Consider the following 23,535-nt stretch of genomic DNA (forward strand, 5'->3'; position numbering starts at 1 on the left):
CTCGATTTGAATTTGAAAAAGCCTTTAATTAGTTTTAATTGAATGTCAAAGTTCTGACATGCCAACAAGAGGCACGCCGGAATTAGATGCTGTTCCTTTAGGGACCATCCATAAACCACGTGGACACTTTTTTGGGAATCTCGTACCCCCCCCCCCCCCCTTTCGTGGACAATTTTCCATACAAAAAAAACTTTTTTGTATGGATCGTGGACAATCGTCATACCCCCCCCCCCCCTAAAGTGTCCACGTGGTTTATGGATGGTCCCTTACATATTCCTTTGTAAGAAAAAAAGAAAAGAATTAACAAAAAAAATGTCAGGCTATTTGTATTTCAAGATGAGTTCACCTAATACTGAAACTGTAGAGTAGAAAAAATCAATCGTAATTTGGGAATAATTTTCAAATTTGCGGTGAAAACACATGTATTGGTGAAAATCCGTCCAATTACCGTCAAGAAACATTAGTGGGAAAACCATATGATGATACTGCTGCTGATGATGATGATAATGCATCAGCAGCACCATGCAGCGAGCACATTAGAGACATAAACCAAAAATCAAGAAATGACAAAAATATAAATAAGCTTCACAGCATCATTGTGACGACGGCATTAGAAGGAGAATAAAATGCGTGCGTAAAAATATAATAAGAGAGTGCATCTTCCTAAGGCAATGCACTGCATGCATCAAAAGACAGGACGGGAGACCTTTTACGCTGGATGCAGGGCAGAGCCGGGAGATCTTCACCGATCTGTTCTTGAGCTTAGCACGAGCGCAATGCATCGAGTTGGTTGATCTTTCAAGTGTGGATTAGAAGAGACCATGCGCTGATGCGTCCGCGTATGCGTGTGTCTGCACTTATCTTCTTGCGTAACGAAACATATGTTTGGAGTCTATTTACGTGCGTGCATGCGTGGTGCTGAATCTACGTGTGTGAAACTTGTCTCGTTATATTTGTGTTGATTGATTTGACCTTTTTGAAAAAATTAAAATAAGATTTACAGTGTAGATTAACAGCATAATGTTGTTTATTTTGATTTTTTCTTCTTATTTTGGTAGAATTTTGAATGATTTTTTTTTACTTTTAATTGGAATATTGAAACATCTTCTTTGAGTCTACCATTTCAATCCAATCCGCTTAAAATTATCAAAATTTCTTTGGAACAAAGAAAACGAGAAATCGATATCTCGGATTAGTTTTCGAAAAGCCATTGATTAACACAACCCTTTTTGCATCGGTATTTGACCTACTTACGATGAACCGATAAACCTGGTGCCGCTTGAATCAGATGATTCTCAATCCTTCTAAATGTTCGACAATTACTACATTCACCCGTAAACGCTGCCCAACGTTTTTCAGTTACAAAATTCTTGGTAACCCACTTACTCGTGACTTTTTTGTCAAGGATTTAGGCGTGTTGTTGGATTCGAAACATTCTTTCAAAAACCACATTTCCTATTTGTGCTCGAAGGCTTTTAAACAGCTAGGAATTATTTTTAAGAATGACCAAATATTTCCACAACTTTACCAAAGAATCCAACTCGATAAGAAAATCCCTTCTCTAGGTACATATTTCATGCATAAATTACACACATGTGCCCGAAATTTTAATGATGACTTGAATTGAAATACTAAGAAGTTGAAGAACTAAACATAAATTCTAGTTTAATTTTTCAAAAGTCCTTATCTGCAGAGAAAACACCCCTTACTCATAGGTTGTTTTGAAAATTTAATTTTGAATTAACAATTTTTTGCAAATAGGTAACAAAAGTTTACACATAATTTTATGTAAAATCATTTTGAAATATTATTAAAAACTAATATTTAGTTTTGCTTAAGTGTAAAACAATTACATACATATTAAACAAATAGAATTGGCAAGAAGAATTGGTCGAGTTAGCTGAGCTTAACAAAATTAAATTTCATATAAATAAAACCATTTGCTTGATTAAAAATATACAAAAATACATTTTTTTTTCCATAATCAAATTCGAATACAGCCTCAACTCGATTATCCGAAGTTTCGATTATCCGAAGTTCGATTATTCGATGGTTTGTATGGTGCTTGGGAATGTCGAATCATGATAAAAAAACGTTTTTTTTATTTTCTTATTTTTAATATTAAATTTGAGTTCTGCGACTCAATTTTTGGGGTCATATTCAAGCTCAACAATAAACAACAAGGAGCAATTCCAGCCCAAAACATCGTATCAAAAAGTGGTCAAAGACAAACTTGTAGGAAATTTGACGGGCTTTCCAAAAAATACACTGAAAGAAAAAAACACTCCACTTTTATGAGATATTTTGATTTTTAAGTTTAAAAGTCAAATTTGAAGGTGATCCGTTCCAAATTTTTGTCAAAATAGCCTAAGATGTTACAAAAAGACTCACGAAAAATGCAGGATGGACCAACTCACCTTAAAAAAATACACAAATCATTTACTGAAACTGTTTTTTTCAAAAGTGCTCTAAACGTCAAAATTTTCAAAAACCAAATACGGGAATCGATTTTCCAGACAATTTTACATAAAAGTCTCCATATTAACCATTGTCCTAAGTCCAATCCTTGTGAAGTTACAGCGGTTTAAAAAAAAAATGTTGAAAAAATAGGTTTTTTGATGGTTTTTGACAGTTTCTATATGACAGACTTGATTTTTCAGTCTCGAAAATATTTTTACCGGAAAGCTCGTCCAATTTCCCATAAGTTTGTCTTTGACCACATTTCAATTGGATGTATGGGCTTACATCTAATTACATTGCTCATAACTGAAAACATAATATTTTTTCAGTGTAGTATAGTAACCTGGATATTAAATTAGCTTATATCTGCCCATACATCCAATTGAAATGTGGTCAAAAACAAACTTATGGGAAATTGGACGAGCTTTCCGGTAAAAATATTTTCGAGACTAAAAAATCAAGTCTGTCATATAGAAATTCCCAAAAACCATCAAAAAACCTATTTTTTCAACATTTTTATTTTTAAAACCGCTGTAACTTCACAAGGATTGAACTTAGGACAATGGTCAATATGGAGACTTTTATGTAAAATTGTCTGGAGAATCGATTCCCGTATTTGGTTTTTGAAAATTTTGACGTTTAGAGGACTTTTCAAAAAAACAGTTTCAGTAAATTATTTGTGAGTTGCTCCATCCTGCATTTTTCTTGAGTCTTTTTGTAACATCTTAGGCTATTTTGACAAAAAAATTGAACGAAAAAAAATCGTGGGCTCACCTTTAAATTTGACTTTTAAACTTAAAAATCAAAAAATCTCATAAAAGTGGAGTGTTTTTTTCTTTCAGTGTATTTTTTTCGGAAAGCCCGTCAAATTTCCTACAAGTTTGTCTTTGACCACTTTTTGATACGATGCAACGGCTTCGAGGTACAGCAATATTTAAATTACGAAATACAAAAATATTTAAAACACTTACGCCCTTCTCAAATGTCATTATCGAGTGGAACTGGCTCCGTATACACAGAAATGGTTCATATATGCCTAGGATAACATGTATACAAAGTTTCATTGAAATCGGAGAGGGTCGGGTACAACCGATTCCCTATTTGACATGGAATTGCTCCAAGACAAACATAAATTTCTTAAGTTCCTTTGGATAATCGAGTCTGGTAATTTAAATTAAAAACTACGAACAATGAAATTAAATCTCCAGGAGACTTGCACGTGCTTCACTGTCGCGTGGTCCAATTCCCACGACACCAACCACCTCCCAATCAATACACGAACTCCCTTCTCTAGTTCCCTTATACTCCACCTTTCATCTGTTTGGCGCTGCCTTCGCCATGTACTCGCCACAAACGGAGCAATGTTTACCAACAAACGCAAGGTGGTGTGCGTGAGATCGTCTTGTTTTTCCCAGATTCCTTCATTCTCGCGTTGACAGTTCGAGGATCGTCGCACTTTTCGACCGCGTGGTTTTCTCGTGCGTACCGCGTTTCGTGCAGCGTTCAGTTTTTAGTTAATTTCACGAAAAAATCCGGTGAATTAAGTGTTCAAAAGTGTCTCCAAACCGGCATGACCACAACAGCCATGAAGCGAAAGTCAAATTCGACCGGGGAGTGTCCGTTCGGGGGCAAAAAAGCGAAAACCGAAAAGGGAGTGAAAAGTGGTGGCGACGGGAAGAAGGTCAAGAAGGCAAAGAAGAAGGAGGTCGTGCATGCCGGTGGGCCGGGGGAGAATGGGAATGAGCGGAAAGTGAAAAAGGCGAAGGTGGCGAAGGATAAAGGTGGGACGCAGAAGGAGGAGAATGGATTTGCCGGTGGGGATGTTCCGACGAACAAGCTGGTGGAGAACTTTCGGCAGAAGCTGAACCAGGGTTCCGTTGCGATTGACGGTGAGTTAACCTTCTACTGGCCAAATAAAAACAAAAAAATCTTGAGTTATTTTTTTATTGAAAATAATTTAATAAACAAAGTTTATAAGTTCATAAGTTTTGAAAAAATCTACAAAAAGATAATTTTTCAGTAATTTTTCATATTTCAAACGAAATATGTAAATTGAAATTTGTAACGGTTTAGAAAACCAAATTTTGTGCAAAGAAAATAAGGCCGTTGCAAATATTTTTTGAAGTTTATGACCCTCGGCTCTGACCAAAGTCGAGGGGGGAAGCAAACAAAATAAAAAAAAATATAAAAATTTAAATTACAAGCCTAGGTTTCAACATTTGGATGAAAAAAGTGTTTTAAAATGCATTTTACATGATTCGATTGCCCAAAGTCCCATCTAATCGATCTTCGGATTATCAAAACTTTGGATAATTGGGTCTGGACCTAGGTCTGGACTTAAAATTTAATTTGAGGATTATTAAATAATCGATTATTTCAAACATGTTAATTTTTCAATTTAATTTATGCTTCGGTATTAGATTTGCATTTTTGTCCTCAAAACATACGAAAAAAAATGAAAAATAGATACAATCCAGACTCGAATATCCGAAAGTCTTGGCAAAACTTACTTCGGATAATCGAATATTGAGAAATCTTGGAGAAAATGCATTTTTTATTTAATCGGTCGCAGAGCTAGAATTTGATGTTAAAAGTAAGAAAATAAAAAAGTACGAAAAACTATTTTTGTTGGTGATTTGATTATCCGAAGTCCTATACAAACCTTCGGATAATCGAAACTTTGGATAATTGAGACTGGACTGTACTTATTTTGGGAATTAAGTCCTAAAGTAAAGCTCGGATTATTGATATTATTGTTTACATCGATAATGCTTATTTTGCCTTTCTTACTAAAGAAAGGTATAGGTTTTACTTTAAGGCTGGACGTCATTTTCATCTTCGTAAATATGTCGATTCAGCATGAATTTTCTTCGGAAAAATCGTCAAAAAATCACACTGCATCGATTTTAGACGCATCGTCGCATCGTCGCCACGTCGACAAGTTGTCAAGTTGAGCTTCTAATGCTGGCGCGTCTTGTTATTAGGATCCAATATACTCTAATATGTGTTGGGTGCCCTATCGATTTTCATTTTCTTCTATAGATATCGTATAGTATATAAAGTATATTTTTCGGCTCTTTAGTATTATCATTACATACATAACTGTCCAGTATTTGTTTTGAAACCTGCGACATGAGACCATTATGCGATTTAAATTCTGTCATTTATTTTTGTTGTGTGGTGGTCTAGAGGTTTGTGTCCTTACTAATATTTTATCTAGATCAGAGGCAAAAGATTTAAATCTTGAGAAACATTGAGGTGAATTTGAAAGAGCTTTTAGAGAGTGGGGATCTTCTTCGAAAGTTCTTGGCTTGCTTCTTGTTGTTGGGTGAAAAAGGAAAGCTTTGATCGCAAGCGAGAGAGGGAGAGAACTTATATTCCTTTCCTCTCCACACTCGCGCTCACCGCACACGGCGCCTTGTGCTGAAGAGGCGATGGTCTTCTCGCTCGCGGGCAAAAAATCACTGGCAACAGTGTCTGCGGCATATTCTGAAATGCCACACGGCGTGTACCTTTGAAAAAACGGACAATACCAACACACAAAAGGGCTCGTACCGAAGCTAAAAAACCAAAACCGCGGTGTGCGTTGTCACTGGCGCATGGGAAGCTTGCTATCATCGCGTTTGTCATAAACGCTTGTTTGATTACAAACTTACAAACATATTGTACGATTGAAAATATTCTTTTGGTGAAAATTGCGTTTATTATTTCCTTTGTAAATCATATCATTTATAATACATTGCTTTCATCATAAGACTTTCTTTTGTGCTGACGTTATAAATAAACAAAGTCGATGTTATGAATTGAAGAAAGTTCTACCATTGTTATATTCTTTAGTAAGAAAGGCTCTATCTCACCCCAGGTGGGATTAAATCGGGTTTTCTGAGTAAAATGACCCTTTGTACGACCGCAAAGAGTTTAAAATGGATTTTTAAATAAATTTTGAAAAATTAACTTCGCGGTCTTTCTTGACAGAAAATCTCCTACTTGACAGCTCGTTCCAAGGGGACCATATTTGATCCATCGAAAAAATGTTGTCTTGCAATTCTTTTTTTTTGCATTAAAAATGAAAAAAAAGTGATCAGAAATGGTTTTAAATCGTGTTTTTTTACCGTTGTACATAAAAATTGACAGAGGATTTTAGTACCCAATTAAACTATTAGTTAAACAAAAATATCGTTTTGCCTTCCTCACTGAGGTAAGGCTATAATCCTGCTCTAAAAATGAACTTTGTAAAAAAAAAAACGTCGACCCATCGTTGGTTAGGTTATCGAAAGACCTTTCCAACGAGTCCAAAACATTGAAGATCTGGCAACCCTGTCTCGAGATATGGCCCCTTAAGTTATATTGAAGTACTTTTTTATTCTGGATCTAAAAAATAGATGAAATTTGTGTGCAGCCATTGTTGGTAATGAGTGAGGAAGGCTCCAACCACATAGGTGGATTAGGTTAGTTTTTTTTTTTCAAATAAGCCTAAAAGTTTCATGATAATTCTTCCATAAGATTAAAAAAAAGTTTGCCCAAATCAAATGTCTACAAAAAATTTTTAAAAGGTTATGTGCAAAAACTTGTGGTTTGTAATCGCCATCGGAGTAAATTGATGCCAAAGTTTTGCTGGACATTTTTTATCACATTTCAAGAAGGTTGTGTATTTTTCAATTCTAAAAACGTAGGGGAGAGTGGGGAGACTTGATCCCCGGGGAGACTTGATCCCAAGCCTGTATCTCGTCAGCATGTGGGTAAAACAATTAGCTTTGTTCTAGAAAGTTGTGCGAAATTGACTAAAACTCATTGTAGAAAACAAAGAAAAAAAATAAAAAAATGTTTAGATTGAGTTACACACATTTTTCGAAGAAGTGCTGCAAAAAACTTCCAAGAGATCTTTTTTCTTTGTTTTGATAAGTATAGAAAACACTCAAAAATTATTCAAAAAAATATTTTTTATACATGAATTGTTTGATAAACATATCAACTCCAAAACCCTTACGCATTTGACGTTAAATTTATCGTCATACTATTTTTACAATCAATTGTTTAAAAAAGTGCGTTTAGGGAGACTTGATCCCTGCATTTTTACAGTCACTGGAATCAGCCTCAAGATTAAATAATTTGGCTGGGTTTTCGTACATAGTTTCCTTCAGTATAGTTGTACATAACTAACTGTAGTTTGAACCATTTTTCAAAAGTTTTGTAAACAAAAATGACCAGCTTTTGTAAACATGCTCAATTTTGGTCTAAAAAAGAAAATTTTAAGTTTTTAAATATTTTACATGCTAAACTTGTTATATTTTGAACACAAACGTACAGGTTTAATGTGAAATTGCTGTATCTTATAGAAAATAAAAAGTTTGGATTAATAAGAAACATTTTGCTTAAGATTTCTTCAAAATGTTGAAAGGGGGATCAAATTACCCCCAACATTTTTAAAATGCCGGTTTAAAATATTTTTTTAAAACGCTTGGCATTTTTCTAAGAATTTATCTGATGAAATACTCTCATCAGCCAAACATAGTTGAATGTTTAAGCTTTCAATTCATGCAAAAAGATCATAGTTTTGTGAGAAATTGACAGAGTTATGTGCGATACAAAAAAAGGGGATCAAGTCTCCCCACTCTCCCCTATAAATTTTCACTTTTTATAAAACATTAGTTTAACAAATTTCTAACTCTTTCTCTTGCAGTCATCCGTCACTTCACCCAGTCCATCCAGCAGAACCCCTCGTACGCGGTGGACTTTATCCGTGCCGGTGGCACCTTCAAACCTCTGCTCAAGATCCTCGCCGGGCTGGACAAGGAAAAGCTCCCGGACATCGCGGACCTCTTCCAGCTGATCCACTACATCCTGCTGGAGAGCGTCAACTACGACGAAACGCACGCCGACTACGCGGCCAAATGCGCCAAGACGCTGCTGGCAGAGTACAAACCCAGCATAATGGCATTGCTGAAGGGTCGCAACGAGCAGCTGCTGATGGGTGGCTTCCGGATCTTGAAGGCGATCCTGGTGGTTGATCCGGCGGCGCACGGGAAGGAGATTCTTGGGTTGCTGGACATTTGCTTGCCCGAGATGGAGATTGGCAAGTGTCGGGAGAACGCGGGAGATGGGTTGGAGTCGCTGCGGGGGGTGTTCGTGGACTTTAATCTGTGCTTTTTGATTGAGACGGGGTCGGAACTGGTGCGGGCGTGGTTGAGTCGGTTCCAGCTGTTGAGTCCGTTGGTGGGGAATTTGATTTGGGACCGTGCGGAAAATGTGATTCTGGTGATGAAGACGCTGGAGAAGTACGTGTTGGGGTCTTCGGAAATCGACAAGTACATTTACAGGACGACGTTTAGTACGGACATTTTGAAGGCGTTGGTTAACGTGTACGAGTGGGTTGGTCCGGACAAGAAGGGGGTTGATGAGCAGGTTAGGAATACGGTGATGAATGCGACCGAGAAGGTGGTGCTGCCGTTGTTGACGTCACGGAAGTATCACCTGGTGCCGAAGGTGACTGATTTGGGGAAGGTCAACTCACGCCATAAGCATATATTGCTAGCGTTGAAGAACAGTCAGCTGCACAAGCATCAGCGCAAGTTGGTACTCAAGATGTTCGACGTTTGTCCGGAGGTGCTGCCGGTAGTGCTGGAGAATTTTGGATCGCTGCTCAAGACCAAGAATCTGGAGAATCGTCAATTTGTGCTGGAGATTATTCGTCAACCGAATCCGGTGGAAGTTACGAAACACTTTACGTCCGCGGACGCCAAGCAGGTGTCCAACTTTGTGACTAAGACGACGCTGCCGAAAACGATTCTGGAGTTTGTCACGACTTCGATTGAGAAGAAGATCGCTACGGGTTTCTGTATGGAATTTTTGGCGGTGATGCTGAGTCAGTGCGAGAAGTACCTGCAGGAAGTTCCCAAACTGAAGAACCTCGATCAGTTCGACCTGAAGAAGGTCAAATTCGACGTCATTAACCAGATCCTCGGCATGTTCCCGTCCATCGACGCTATCATGGCCGCCATGATCAACCACCGATCGGACAAATCCGTCAGCAAGCCGTACATCGCCATGGAGCACGTTATGGACATCCTGCTGCACTGTATCCGCGCCTTCCCGGCGTACATCGAGAGTTCCTCGTTCATCACCGCGTACCGCAACATCCTGGATCCGGTCTACAAGAGCCGCGCCCTCGAGCACGAATACCTCCCGTACGAGTTTAAAGCCATCAAGGTCGTCATCGCTCTGGAACCCCAGTCTATCGCCTTCAACTCGGACCTCTTCCCATCCGTCCTGAAACTCCTGACCAAAGTTTACCTCAACGGCGACCCGCCCATGCAACGCGAAGCTACCAACCTGTTGATCGCCCTGTTCCAAAACACCACCCTCTTCGGCAATAACGCGACCGAAATCGAGGTCTGGTTCCAATCCCTACTCGCCGTCGAGCCCCGAATCGTCCCCGAACTCGTGTCCTACCTGGCGTTCTCGTTCGCCCGCGCCGCCGAACGTCAAAACCTACCGGCGGCCAAAGATCACACGCTGGTAAACGAGGCGTTCGAAAAGGTTCGCCGAACTGACCTGGACGAGCTGTTTCGTCGCGTTGAGGAGGAAGCTGAAGGTCAGGTTGACCTGCAAGACGAACCCCAGGAACTGCCAGTGGCGGACAACTTCCTGATCTACATGTTCCATCCGGCGACTAAGAAGCCGGCGCAGTACCATCCCTATCTGGAGGCCGTTGCGCTGCGATACTTTCACCTGTTGCCGCATCCGGAGATTGTGGAGCACTGCGCAAAGAGTGTCGAGGGGAAGTTTGGGAGCTACTTCACTGAGTGGATCGTTGAGGGGAAGACGCCGTCGTTGGAGGAGTGCGGTGAGACAACTTTCCTCGGGAGATTGAGTTCGCAATTGCTGTCGAAGGAGCAGAACGTGAAGAAGGTGGTGACGGAAGGTAAGCATGTAAAATTAAAATAAATCTAGATCGCTCATAAAATTGTCCGTTCAGATCTAACCCGCTGCGACCTGGTCTACCTCATCCACGAGGTCATCTTCTACGCGTCCCGCCTGATCGAGCTGGACCAATTCGACGCAACTTACTCGTCCACCTGTCTCTTCTACCTGAACCACTTCTTCGATCTGCTGATCGCTGCCGAGGTCGACATCCCCGAATCGGACCAAAAGCTCGGCGAAGTCGTGCGGCACATCTTCTGCCACCGCCCTGCACTCTTCCAGCGATTCACGATTGCGAAGCAATCAAAGTCGGGATCGCCCGCTTCCATCGTTACGGCGTTCGTGTACGAACTCATGAAGAAGCTCCAGTCTACGGCGGACTTTGCCCAGCACACCGTGCTGTACTCGAACAAGATCGTCAACGAGATCATTTCTTCTTCGGTGGAGTCGTCGTCCGACAGCGCAGAGTTGGACGCGATGCTGGTCGCGAAACTGCTGGAAATCTTCCAACTTAACGAACGTCACTGCGTGAACCTGCTGCGGCACTACTCGAAACTGTCGCATCGACGGTTCATTGATGCGAAGAATGAACGGACGTATCATTACAACCTGCTGACGACGGGGCTGAACAAGCTTGCTACGAATCCGGATCACTTCCTTGAGGCGGAAACCGTGCGCGGGTTGTCGAAGATCTACGTGGACTTTATCCGGGAGAATGGGAACGAGTTGAACTTGGAGGCGTTGGAGACGGCGCTGCAGGCTTATCTGGGGACGTTCAGCCACAATGTTGGACACTTGGAAGAGGATCTGTTCCGGTGCTTCTTCGAGAGCAAGCGAATTGGTAAGCCGATGGTGAAGTTGGCGGCCTTTTTGCTCGCGAGAGATTCGAGGTTGGAGGCGGCGTTCTTGGAGTTGATTCCGGGGAATGTCAGCAAGAAGGAGTTGATCTACCCGTTGATGAACGTGGCGTTCCAGAAGGGAGTGTTCAAGGAGGACTCTGAAGAGCATAAGAAGTTGCTTGGGACGGTCTACAACGAGTTCAAGAGTGGATTGAACAAGACGATCGAGAAACCGGGTAAGGCCGCGGTTATCTACAAGGAGAATACGATTGCGAATCAACAGCTGCTGCAGCGTTGCATGCCCAAGAACGAGTGCGTGGATTTCGCGAAGAAAAAGCTGAAGCTGGACTCGATCGAGGTTTACCAGCTCAAGCTGATGATGGAGATCTACCGCAAGGCGTTTGAAAGCTGCAAAGAAGATGCGACTCAGCTTAGGGTTGTCTACAGCAACGTGTTCAACGTACTGCTCCAGTTCTTCAACATTCTGCTGAAGGTCAACGACCTACTGAAGGAGGTCGAAAAGCTCAACGAAATCGTGCTGGCTACCTTCTCCTGGGTAAAGCTGCACTTAAACTGCAAAGAACTACACGGGCTTGAGTTCAAGGAGATCATCGAAACTTCAAACTGGACTAACTTCTGCAAGCTTGCCCTGAAAACCGGTATCGACACCCAAAAGTCCCCTGAAAACCCCTCCCGACTCGACGAACGTCTGCACATCCTGCTGAAGATCACCGCCATCCTCGTAGACCTGTTCTACGCGGACAACAGTTCACCCGCAGAAATCGCTACCCTGTACGAACTCGCCCTGTCCCACTCCCGCTTCCTAGATGTCATCCTAGTCCCATTCCAGTTTAAGGTCAAGAAATCCCTCGTCCACCTCCTCTTAATCCTCGCCCGCAAGAACCACTCCGTCATGGACAAAAAGCACATCCCGATCCTGCTCGGCTCGTACGGCGCCACCCTCACCGAAACCAACCGCTTCATCCTGGCCCTCATCCAGCACTACGAACGCTCCGGAGTTCACATACACGAGTTCCGCCCGTTCCTCTGGGGTGACGCCGCCATCAAGCACTTCTCGCTCGGCCAGGACTCCGCCAACCAGCAAACCCTGTTCCGCACCAACAACGCCGAGGTATTCGCGCTCCTCAATCGCGAAAAAATGATCAACACCCTGCAGAGCTTCCCCGTATGGCGCAAGCTGAACGCCAACTGGCAACTTCCGGAGGTCAACTTTGACGAGCTGAAGAACGGCTCCTCCGTGGGTCGCTATCCGGCCGCGTCGGAGATTGAGCGCTTCGTCGAGGACAAAAAGCAGCGGGTTCCGCCGAGACTACTGGAGCACTGCGCCGGGAAGAAGGAGGTGCTGGCTGCGATCTACGATCCAGCGTTCTTGCTGCCCATGCTTGGGTATTTGTTCGCACCGGAAGCAACGGACGTGCTGGATCTGGCTGGGAAGGTCGGAGCGTTTGCACTTCCGTTCGCTTGCTTGGCTAGTACCGATGAGCATATGCGGTTGGCGGCGGCCAGCGTGATCGTGCGCATCAAGGGACATCTGGAGTTGTCGAGGTTTGTAAGATTCTGGTAGATCTGAATTCTCGTTACTAATCATTCGTTTTCTCTAGGAAATTCATCGACTCCAAGTTCTGGCTTCACATGTTCACCGCAGTCCAAAACGGTCTCGCTGCCCTCAGAGGCAACAAACGTCCAGCAGACTCGGAAACCGTCAAGCTGAAGATCCCAAAACCGGCCTTCCTCTCATCCCTGTTCATCGCGGAAACCGTCAACGTCCTCTCGGACGTCCTCAACGAGCTCCACTCTACCCTGACGCGCTACTTCATGCTAAAGGACACCTTCGACTTCCGTGCCGTCCCGAACTTCCTCGTCATGTTCCACAGCTCCGAAGTCAAGCACAACACCCATCGCCACTTCATCCTGGAAACCATCTACAACGGGCTCAAAACGCACGAAGACTTCATGGTCCTCCGTACCTCGCCGGTCATCCGCGCCCTCCTAGAGTTCTACGGATCCACCCTGTCCAACCGCGACCTAAACATCCTGATCCTAAACACCCTGAACAGCATCGTCAAGATCCCCAAGTCCTGCGAAGTGATGCTCAACTCGCTCGGCTTCCTCACCTGGCTGAGCGAACGCATCGAGCACGTCGAAAGCTTCCACTTTGAAACGATCGAAGCCTTCCTCGGGATCATCAGCAACGCGTGGTACTCGGCCGTAATCCAGCGCAAGGAGTTTAACATGAAGCAGCTCAGCCGATCGGTGCTGATCATGCTGCTCAAGCTGCTGCCACTATTTTCGACGCGCAGCTCGAGCAAAACGCTGTCCCGATTCCTGAACCTGCTGGAGAAGACAACAAAGGAAAATCCGGCAAACATCGCGCTCATCAACAAGGAAGTGCTGGACATGATGCTGGAGTACTTTGCGAAGCTGTTCGAGGAGCAGTTCTGGCATGTGAGGTACGTGCTCTTGAACGGCAGTGCGAACGCCGAGGACTGCCAGTCGCTGGGGGAGAAGCTGCTGGCGAGCGGGATGGACGAGAGCACGGCCTACATCGTGCTGACGCTGAGGCGGTTCGTCATACGGTGGCAGGCGGCGCAGCAGCAGCAGCAGGGAGTGGTTAGTAAGTGAGTGGTAACTTGTGCTTCTTGGATTTATATTTTTCTCTTTGTATAAAGCTTATTATGCGACGATTACTTGGAACTTTTCTAGGTTTCGGTAGAATTGGAAGAAAGCCCTGAACTCTGCAACTTTAAAACGATGACCTTTGTCCCAGTCTCAGCCCAAAAACAACTTTTCAGATGCAACAAGACGCAGTGGTTGAATTCATGACCCAATACGAATGAAGCCTGTTGAAGTACAAAAGTGACACTAACAAGACGCAGTGGATGAATTCATGACCCAATACGAATTAAGCCTGTTGAAGTACAAAAGTGACACTAACAAGACGCAGTGGTGAATCGTGAATCCATGACCCAATACGGGAGAAGCCTGTTGAAGTACAAAAGTGACACTAACAAGACGCAGTGGATGAATTCATGACCCAAAACGAATGAAGCCTGTTGAAGTACAGAAGTGACACTAACAAGACGCAGTGGTGAATCGTGAATCCATGATCCAAATAGAATGAAACCTGTGACACTAACAAAACGCAGTGGATGAATTCATGACCCAAAACGAATGAAGCCTGTTCAAATACAAAAGTGACACTAACAAGACGCAGTGGATGAATACATAATCCAATACGAATGAAACCTGTTGTTGTACAAAAGTGACACTAACAAGACGCAATACGAATGAAGCTAAGTGAAGTACAAAAGTGACACTAACAAGAAGCAATTCAAACTCGATTGTTACGTCTGCATTAGAGCTGACTCCATAATCGTGTAGTGAATCGCCAGCATGTATGCAACCGCTTGATCCATGATCCAAACCTCTCCACCATCTACAAAAATCAATCCACACAACTACAACAAGCCGAACCAAAATCGATCAACTTGCGTCTACCTGTCGCACTGCCCAGCACAGCATGACTCTCAACCACTCACCGCACCGTGTTTGTTTTGCTCCGCTTTTCGACCCATCCAAAGAGGAAAACCGTGAAACCGCTCGATCATCGTCGTCGTAGCGAATGAAGAGTCAACAACTGCTGTGCACGAGAGAGGGCTTCGCGATGAAGAGAGAGCGAGAACCGGTTCCGAACGCGCAGGTTGCGCGATCGCATCGCGAATCCGCCGACGTCAGTTTGATCGACTCAACGGTTCTCGGTGGACGTGTCGGACGCGAGCGCGGTATAGAAGGCAGCTTTGCGGATCGTTTGGCGGTTGCAAGATCTGGACAGCGATGCGGTGACTTGACTGACTTTGATAAATTAATTCTTTGGCGTTCTGGGCGCGTGTGAGGTTGCGGAGCTCGTCATCCTGTGTGTATCGGTGTGTAGACTCGCCACAGGGATCGCTGCGCGAACGTACGCGAAAGCGGACGGACTACACAGGAAGAAAAAAAGTCAGCCGTCGGAATCCGTCCTGTGTATTGTTGTAAATATGGCGGATGGTGGAGCTGCAGTTGGAGTCGCAGCGACGACGACGACGGTGTAGAATTCCAGGATAATCGATATCCGCTGCGCGATCGAATGATGGATCGAGGCGGAGAACACATGTAGTGCAGATAGTGTCGTGGTGTCTGTGTGAGGTTAATTACCTGAGACGCTGCTGGAAACGGTGCGAAATCGCGTCCGGATGCTTGGGAAGCCGACGGAAAAGAAGTCATTAAATGCCACCGCTGGAACAGCTGCGATCAACACCCCGTTGGACGCTAGACAACTTCCCTAGCCGCTAGGCGGTGGTGTCAACGGTTCGCGGTTAGGCGAAGCCAAGTCCCAGTACATCACACGCATCGGTGACCACCGCGCAAAAGCCCCTCAGGGAAGAGAAAATTAAAAATTCCGCTCGCTGGCTTAATTTTGCATGCAGAATTTGTGTTCTCCTCCGCGTACTGCAGTCCGGAGTTCTCCAAACCCCTTGCCGTACAGCTTAGTGTGTGCTCTGAAGACGAAGAGGTGCGCGATCAGTGATCTTCTACGCGCGCGCACCGTCGGTGTATTGGTGGGTTTAAGCCAAACAAAGCGTTGTGTGAGTGGCTCAAGTTCTTTTAAATTTGTGTTGGTGTATCAATAAAGAATTACTCCAGAAGAATACCGATTGCGCAAAACATCAGGCTGCTGGCGCAGCGCGAAGAAAGGTAGAAAACCGTCGTCGTGAAGTAGGAAGAATACAACCGTCCACCAAAAAGGAAAAGAAAACAACAACAGAGGAAATAATTCAGCCCTGCTGCAGTTGCTGCACTGTTTAAAGAGAAGAAAGGAAGAAGGATTAGGACTGTGGTGCGCGCGGGTCAGCGTAAATAAATTCAAGTGAGCTCGACGACGGCACTAGCGGCGAACAAGCGTCGTCGACAAAGTCGGTCGTGTGGTGAAGAAAAGAAGAAACGACACGGGAACGGATATCTGAAGGAGGAGAAGTGAGCCTGCAAGGAATACCGCTGGAGAAAGAGGGCACATATTCAGCTGCGGTGGGAGTGCCAGACTTCAAAAAGGTGAGTTGAAGATTTTTTTTTAATTATTCGGGAATATTCTCTATACTTTTGAAACTGTAGATTTTGTGTAATGAAAAATATGTAAATATTTATAATTGTGAAGCGGAAATTCAACCAATCAAAAAAGCAATCAACTTTACTGTCTTCTTATATGATCTGAAAAAAATAAATATTAAGCAACATTTGAAAAGAGCGCATAAGCATTTTGACAGCTGGAACTATTTTACAAATTCCGAGGCAACAGGTTAATATTTTAGCAAACCAGCTGCTGTTATCTTCTATATATATAAAAATTGTCAACTGAAAAAAAACTGAGTCAATCCAATCAAATTACAGAGACAGGTTTGAATTAACTTTAAATATTGTCAACATAAGAAAATATTAAGACTAATATTAATTGAATAATCTTGTTTAAATTTGCAAGAAACATCATGTCTCAAAAATGTTATTCTTCTCGTAAGGCAAACATGCCAATATAAAGAAATTCCAAAGATCAATTTTGAAATTCACCATGCAGCAGCGCTCCCTAATCCACGCAGTAAATTTCCACCTTGTTTTCTCTCTCATTTGGCCACCATTAGGCTAAATGCGTTCCAAAATTTAGCACCCAGAAATAATCGATTTTCACATGCACTTTTTTCCCTCTACTCTACTCGCAGACCAGGTGCTGTACCTGTTTGTAAAGCGCTCAAAAGACCCCCCTTCCGCTTTCAAACGCGAGAAGAGCTTTTGTTGATCATCGACTGATCAAGCCCACAAAGTGTCTAGCCTCCCCTGGCGTGCCACATTGGACTTATTATGGCCATTATATTGCTCCTCCGACACGAATGCGGGAATTTCTTCTCAACTGCTGCTGCTGTTGGAAACAATGCAAACCGGCGCGAAACTCGAAAATTTCGAGCACTCTCATTTGCATGGGGTGCCGCGCGTGCGTTTTTTTCTTCTTTTTTTGTTGGAGAGGGGGTTGTTGCGATCGAAGCGCACGAAAGTAGCATAATAACGGAAAATTTCGGCCTATTTTCACAATATTTCGGTTCATTTGGTTCGGGGCGCGCCAGCCACTCTGAAATACTTATAATTGTTCCCGCCAATTTTGGAAGCTTTGGCTTTCAGGCGCGACGACGACGACGGAGAAAGTGAGGTAATTTTCGGAGTTTGGAGACCCCGTTGTTAGAAGCGGCTAGCAATTTTGGATGCGACTTAAATGCAGAAAATAATTACAATTGGTATCAGTTCATTGTAAATATCTTCAAGGTTAATTTCTTAAAGGAATCTGCCTGGAATGCTGTCATATAATACATATTCAGAAGGTTATTTTAAATATATAAATGTGTATCAGTTTTATTAGCTATAAAAACACTGTTGAAAACACGAAAAGCAAACTAAAGACAAAGGGCAAAAGCGGACTGCTTATTATGTCAATCAAATTTAATAATGTATGGTATTTAAATTTACGCAAAAACTGTTGCTACAACATCATCAAAAAAAATCAAGTTTATCGCACTTTACTGTTAGTTGTTGTCCCTTCTGAAAGTTTCTTTAAGATTGCAGTTTGGTTGAAAAGCAAAATGGGTAATTCTCTACCAACTCACGAAAATTCAGGAAAAGTTGCCCGACCCCTCCTAGAATTGCGTTAAACTTTGTCCTAAGGTCCTTTGATCAGGAATCCGAGGTCCGTTTTTTGATATCTCGTGACGGTAAGGGGGCGGTACGACCCCTTTCATTTTTGAACATGCGAAAAAAGAGGTTTGTTCAATCATTTGCAGCCTGAAACGGTGATGAGGTAGAAATTTGGTATCCAAGAGACTTTTATGTAAAATTAGACGCCCGATTTGATGGCGTACTCAGAATTCCGAAAAAACGTATCTTTCATCGAAAAAACACTGAAAAAGTTTTGAAAATCTGCCATTTTTCGCTACTCAACTGGATTATTTTTTTTTGAACATGTAATTTTAAGGGAAATTTACAGTACTTTAGGGTATTTTTTTCATTTAGAACAAAAATTTTAATTTTAAAATTTCGTGTTTTTCTAACTTTGCAGAATTATATTTTAGAGTGTAACAATGATCTGTAAAGTTGAAGAGCAGACAATTAGAGTTGAGTGGGGCAAAGGTGCGCACCTAATGATAATCGTTCTGTCGCTGGTGAACATACACTTTTTGGCATTTGACATTGAAATTTGGAGCACCCTGGAGCTCGGTACAGACCTTCAAAGTTTGGCATTTTTAAGAAAAATCGGTCCCGGCAAAAAAGATATGATTTTGCCGGGGCCGATTTTTCGAAAAAATGCCAAACTTTGAAGGTCTGTACCGAGCTCCAGGGTGCTACAAATTTCAATGTTATATATACCAAAAGATGCGCAAGGATCTGACCTACACGCCAATGATGTTGAAAATAAACGCTTCAGTGGCCAAAACGCCTTAATAAATGACATTTTTGAAAAAATCTTTTTTACGGGTTAAATCCCATTTAAATTTGAAGGGCGGAGCGCCAGCTCTTGTTTCGTCCAATCAAGCTCATATTTTGGATTTGGGCTTAGTATGCCCACCGGAACAAACCCTTGAATGCCCGCCAAAAAGTCATTTTTGTTACACTCTAATGTAAGCATTAAAGGATAACTTATTATTGAACATATATGAAAACATGTGACTGTTCCATTGAATGTATCAAAATTAGTGGCCAGATCAAATTTCTAACAATGTCACCCCGGGCTATCAAAGTCACCCCAGTTTACGGTACTTTTCGATTGCAAATTCAATTTTACATAATTGTATAAAATTTTGACTTTTTCCAAAAATCACTAATTTTTCAAAATGTTATGACTCGTCGGCAGATTTTTTTACCATACTTCTCTATGGCTCAAAAGAAGCGGGTTTTTGTCCCCTAAAACATATCAAAAAATCTCGAAAATAAAAAAAATACGTATTTTGGGAAATTAAGTTCTTGTGAAAAAAAAGTGAATTGAAAAATCGGCAAATTATTTTTTCCGTGTACCTATTTTTTCCTCAATAGTCCTCAACAATACCTACAACTTTGCCGAAGACACCAAATTGATCAGAAAATTCACTCAAAAGTTACAGATTTTTGAATATTTACGTACCATTTTTGTATGGACAGCAGCCAAAATTGTATGGAGACTTGTATGGGTGAACCAATGACACAAAATAGCTGGTCATAGAGAAGGCCCCCACAAAGTATGAGCCAAATCAAAAAATACAAATAAAATCGATTTCCGATTTTGGTAGAGATCTGTTCATGTTTAAAAATGTTACTAGGGCAGGCATCATGAAATTTTATGGAAATTTTAATTTTAATGAAAATAAGCGCCATAAAAAATAAAACACTATTTAAAAAGCAGATGAATTTTTTGAAGACATTTCGTCATTTCGGAAACGGAGCTGGTATTGATATTTTTTCGAAACATAATTAAATAATTTGGCAAGATTATTTTCAGTCATCTTTTATATAAATTTCTATATTGATGTCTTTGTGAGGGGAGAGTTCACTTTGCTCTCCATCCACATTGACTATTTCTATGTCCTATTTTTCTGTTCTTCTTTTGCTCTGTCTGCCATCTGTCTCTTTTAGTTTTTTTGTGAGGGGATCATCGATCCATCCGCATTGACAAACTATCTTTTCATTTTTCTTCTTGTCTTTTCTTTCTTGTTTTTTTTTCACACTTACTACCAGTCTTTGTGAGGGGATACTGAGCTCGATTTTCTCTCCATCCGCATTGACCTTTTCTCAACTATGATTTTCCTTTTTATCAGTAGTAAGAATCAATGCCGGGGATCGGGGAGGGAGCATCAGGGCAGTGGACGGTATGCTGTAATGGCGGAGACTGGATGTGGATAGTGGAAGACCAGAACTACGTCACAAGGGGGAAATAGTTTATTAATTATACCATTCTAAAGGATTGTCTAATTACTAGATCTTTTGACCTCTGTCAGTCTCCAGCTGTCTGCCGCGCCCTTTTAGGCCCCCAACAGGGTGCGAGCCCTGTTTTTCAGCTTTGTCAGACTTTTTTCGGAGTTATTGGGGGTTACTGTCGGAAGGAGATTCTCTTCCCCTGAGGACACCGTGAGCGATTTTGCTTGTTCGCGTCCAACCATCCCCTTTTGGCCCTTCATAAGGCAGTAATTTGAAGATGCTCCCTTTGAGTCTGAGCCACTGTAATTCTAGGCAACCGCTACATAGGTCATCCTTGTGGCCCTGTTGGTTATCACATCAAATCAAATCAATCTTTTATATAAATTTCATGAAAATTGTCATCTATAAACAAAAGTCAGTCGAAATATTCATAATTCACGAATGCCTTGTAAAATGTGTGCTCTCTTGATTTATATTAATAGGATTCCCAAACAAATAAAACCAAGAGCATCGATTCATATCACAAAAATGTTTATGTGTATCAAAACTGGACATAAAAGTAAACTGCGTTTGCTTCAAAATGTAATCCATTCAAGGTGTCAGTTATTGACCCATTTGCCATTGATTCGCTGTCGCGTCGCTCCAAAAACCCAAAAAAAAACGTTGATTGATTTTATTTTTTCAATTCAAAACACGCACCTCCAGTCACAAAATCCGATCTTGAAATCGAGCTTCGAGACACCCCATCCAGGCCACACTTCAATCTTGATGGAAGGAAATCGACCGAAAAAATGGCCCACAACTGGCGCGCGCCATCAGCGTTGCTTGCGAAAAGTGATGCCCACCGCCGTCGCCGTGGACTGTAATTATTTCAATTATCTAATACACACATTGGACAGCCCTGAAGGGGGAAGGAGGAGGACGGCCAGTTCTTCGATTTGACTCCCCAAACCGGAGATTGCGCGCGCGATCTTCGTCGAGAAATGGACGTTTTTGGCCAGCGCGCGCTCCTAAAGTGGTAGATTACGGCATATTGCGCGCAATTTCCCAAACGAAACCTTTGATGATGGACGGCCGTTATTATTAAACCAAACGGCCGGTCCCATTATCGTCGGCTTTCGAGCGAAAATGTTCTTTATTTGCGAAAGGGGTGGGGGTGAACTGCTGAACAGTATCGCAACTGACGCAACTGTTTGGAAGGCCAAGGTTCTGTTTTAAAACTGCTGAGCTCTGGGCGTGACTATTGGGAGTGAAGCTTCTAAAAACTGTGCGTTGGAATTTCTGCAAATACCGAGTCGATTGTGTCCCCTGTTGCTAGTGGAAGATTGATGGCTGATGGCTTTGATCCGAGATCGAACACTTAACAACTTTGCAATTCTCTGGAAACGTTAAAAATGTACGTTTTTCCTATCATTCATTCCCATATCTCAAAAATAACTCAATGCAGTGTTGCCAGATCATAAAATTTTATCAGAAATTTCAAAACCTAGTCGATTTGAAAAATCTTTGACTTTTTCTTCGAATTGACAATATCCTGGCTATAGTGTTTAATGATTATGTGAACTTCAAATAAGTACTCATGATGTTAAGCAGTGTTGTCAGATCTTCAATATCTTTTCCTTGCATGAAATATTGTTTTAAATTATTTGTTTTAGTTAAAAAAATAGAATAAAAATGTAAGAAAATCCTACAAATTTGCAAAAATAAAGTTAATTTATCAAAATTACCTTTATCGTTGAGAATCCCACAACCAGTCGCACAAGAACGCCTAGCCATCCCGCGTGCATTGTATCCGCATGTCCCTGCGGACACTTGAAATGCCGTTGATCGATTCCTGAGCGATCGCGAAACACAGAAAAACACGCAAACCCGACAAATGCCATCAATAGTAGGTACTTCGTACATCGAGCTAGGCTGAATGCAACGAACCCTGTCGATGCCCAGCAGGCGACGAACCCGAGACTGAAAAGTTACTTCGGGGAGCTGGGGTTGAAAGTTGTTTGCCTGTAACAGGTTGCAATTTTGTAGAGAGAATGTTCCGGATGAATCGGCAAGGATAATATCTAGAGTACTTTTTCAAAACAACCAATGCGCCACGAGTTTCCTTTTTGTTGAATTCTTATGAACATAAGCATTAGGGTGACAAGAAAAATTGAAAATTTTGGAAAATGTAAAGAGAAACTCCCTGGCTCGATTCAGGTAAAAGTAAGAAAAAGTGCCAATTTTAAACCAAATCGGTTAAGTTTCAGGGTCGCTTTTGGTCGTTGAAGTTTGTATGGGAAAATTTGCAAAATTGTTTGAGCAAAAGCAAAAAAATCGAAATTCCACCAAAAGATGGCGTTAAATGTGCCGGATCATTGTCAAGTGTCGAAGACCTCAAAACGATCCGAGTTAACCCTGAAGAGTTATTAGCGATTTAACGAAGACGTTTTTCTACGAGAAGATTTTTTACAAATCAAATCAAATTATTCGCTTTACAGCATTGCCTTGGCGTTCTCGATTGCGAGATTCCTACTCGAAACTAGATGTTCGAAGGCTTGATTGTTGAGGCAATTGCAAACCTCTTTTTACACCTTAGCTTCCATCCACCCCGGGATTCGAACTGACGAACTTTGGATTGTTAGTCCAACTGCCTACAAGTGACTCCACCGAGGCAGGACCCAGGGAGACGACTCCTACACCTGGACCGAACCTCTTGGTTAGACCAGGGCCAACATTTACTTCCCTGTCCGACGGAAGGCGTGATCAGACAAATCTCGTCTCAAAATTTGCCAACGGGACCTTCTGGGATCAAATCCAGGCCGACTGGGTGAGAGGCAACCACGCTTACCCCTACACCACGGTCCCGGCTTTTTACAACAACAACGAAATATAGCGACCCTTTAAATTCGCTCAACATTTTTATAGTTACTTATGCCTAAGGATTCAAATCAGAGGGTATCCTTTAGGTCGTTTTTTTTAATGTGATCCTAATAAGTATTTATTTATGAAAATGTTGTTTATTTTTTTTTAAGTCTTTTAGTTTTTGCATTCTTTTTAACAGGACCGGTTCTTTAAAAATAATTGGTTTGAAAAAAAAATATGTTTTTTCGAACACTTAAAAAATAAGTTGTTTTTCAAAAAACAATTTTCATAAATTGTTGTATTCTTTCAAATAAAAGCCTTTTTGCCTTTCTTACTAAAGAAAGGTATAGGTTTTACTTTAAGCCAGGACGTCATTTCCATCTTCGTAAATATGTCGATTCAGCATGAGTTTTAATCGGAAAAATCGTCAAAAAATCACACTGCATCGATTTTCGACGCTCTATCGATTCACCTTGACAGAACTCGCCTATCTCCA

At 42.0% G+C, this 23,535-nt stretch overlaps 2 protein-coding genes across 2 annotated transcripts in view; both read left to right on the forward strand.

Moving 5' to 3' along the window:
• Window positions 1-3,904: 3,904 nt before the first annotated feature.
• Window positions 3,905-13,927, forward strand: LOC6038101. Its single transcript, XM_038253277.1, has 4 exons — window positions 3,905-4,349; window positions 8,141-10,381; window positions 10,436-12,785; window positions 12,842-13,927. The coding sequence occupies exons 1-4, from the start codon at window positions 4,031-4,033 to the stop codon at window positions 13,860-13,862; spliced, it is 5,931 nt and encodes a 1,976-aa protein (XP_038109205.1). The 5' UTR covers window positions 3,905-4,030; the 3' UTR covers window positions 13,863-13,927.
• A 1,056-nt stretch (window positions 13,928-14,983) lies between these two features.
• LOC6054195 (ankycorbin) overlaps window positions 14,984-23,535 on the forward strand; it is a 108,715-nt gene continuing 100,163 nt past the window's right edge. Inside the window, exon 1 of the mRNA XM_038253798.1 lies at window positions 14,984-16,325. The gene's annotated coding sequence lies outside the window, so the exon portion shown is untranslated. The remainder of the gene's footprint in view (window positions 16,326-23,535) is intronic.

The sequence above is a fragment of the Culex quinquefasciatus genome, chromosome 2, assembly GCF_015732765.1.
Source record: "Culex quinquefasciatus strain JHB chromosome 2, VPISU_Cqui_1.0_pri_paternal, whole genome shotgun sequence".
Classification (NCBI taxonomy): domain Eukaryota; kingdom Metazoa; phylum Arthropoda; class Insecta; order Diptera; family Culicidae; genus Culex; species Culex quinquefasciatus.

Bases quoted from the DNA above. Each gene is read 5' to 3' on its own strand.
- LOC6038101 (XM_038253277.1), top strand. From the start codon at position 4,031: ATGACCACAACAGCCATGAAGCGAAAGTCAAATTCGACCGGGGAGTGT. The intron at 4,350-8,140 runs GTGAGTTAACCT...TTTCTCTTGCAG, and splicing joins GGGTTCCGTTGCGATTGACG to TCATCCGTCACTTCACCCAG. The intron at 10,382-10,435 runs GTAAGCATGTAA...TTGTCCGTTCAG, and splicing joins GAAGAAGGTGGTGACGGAAG to ATCTAACCCGCTGCGACCTG.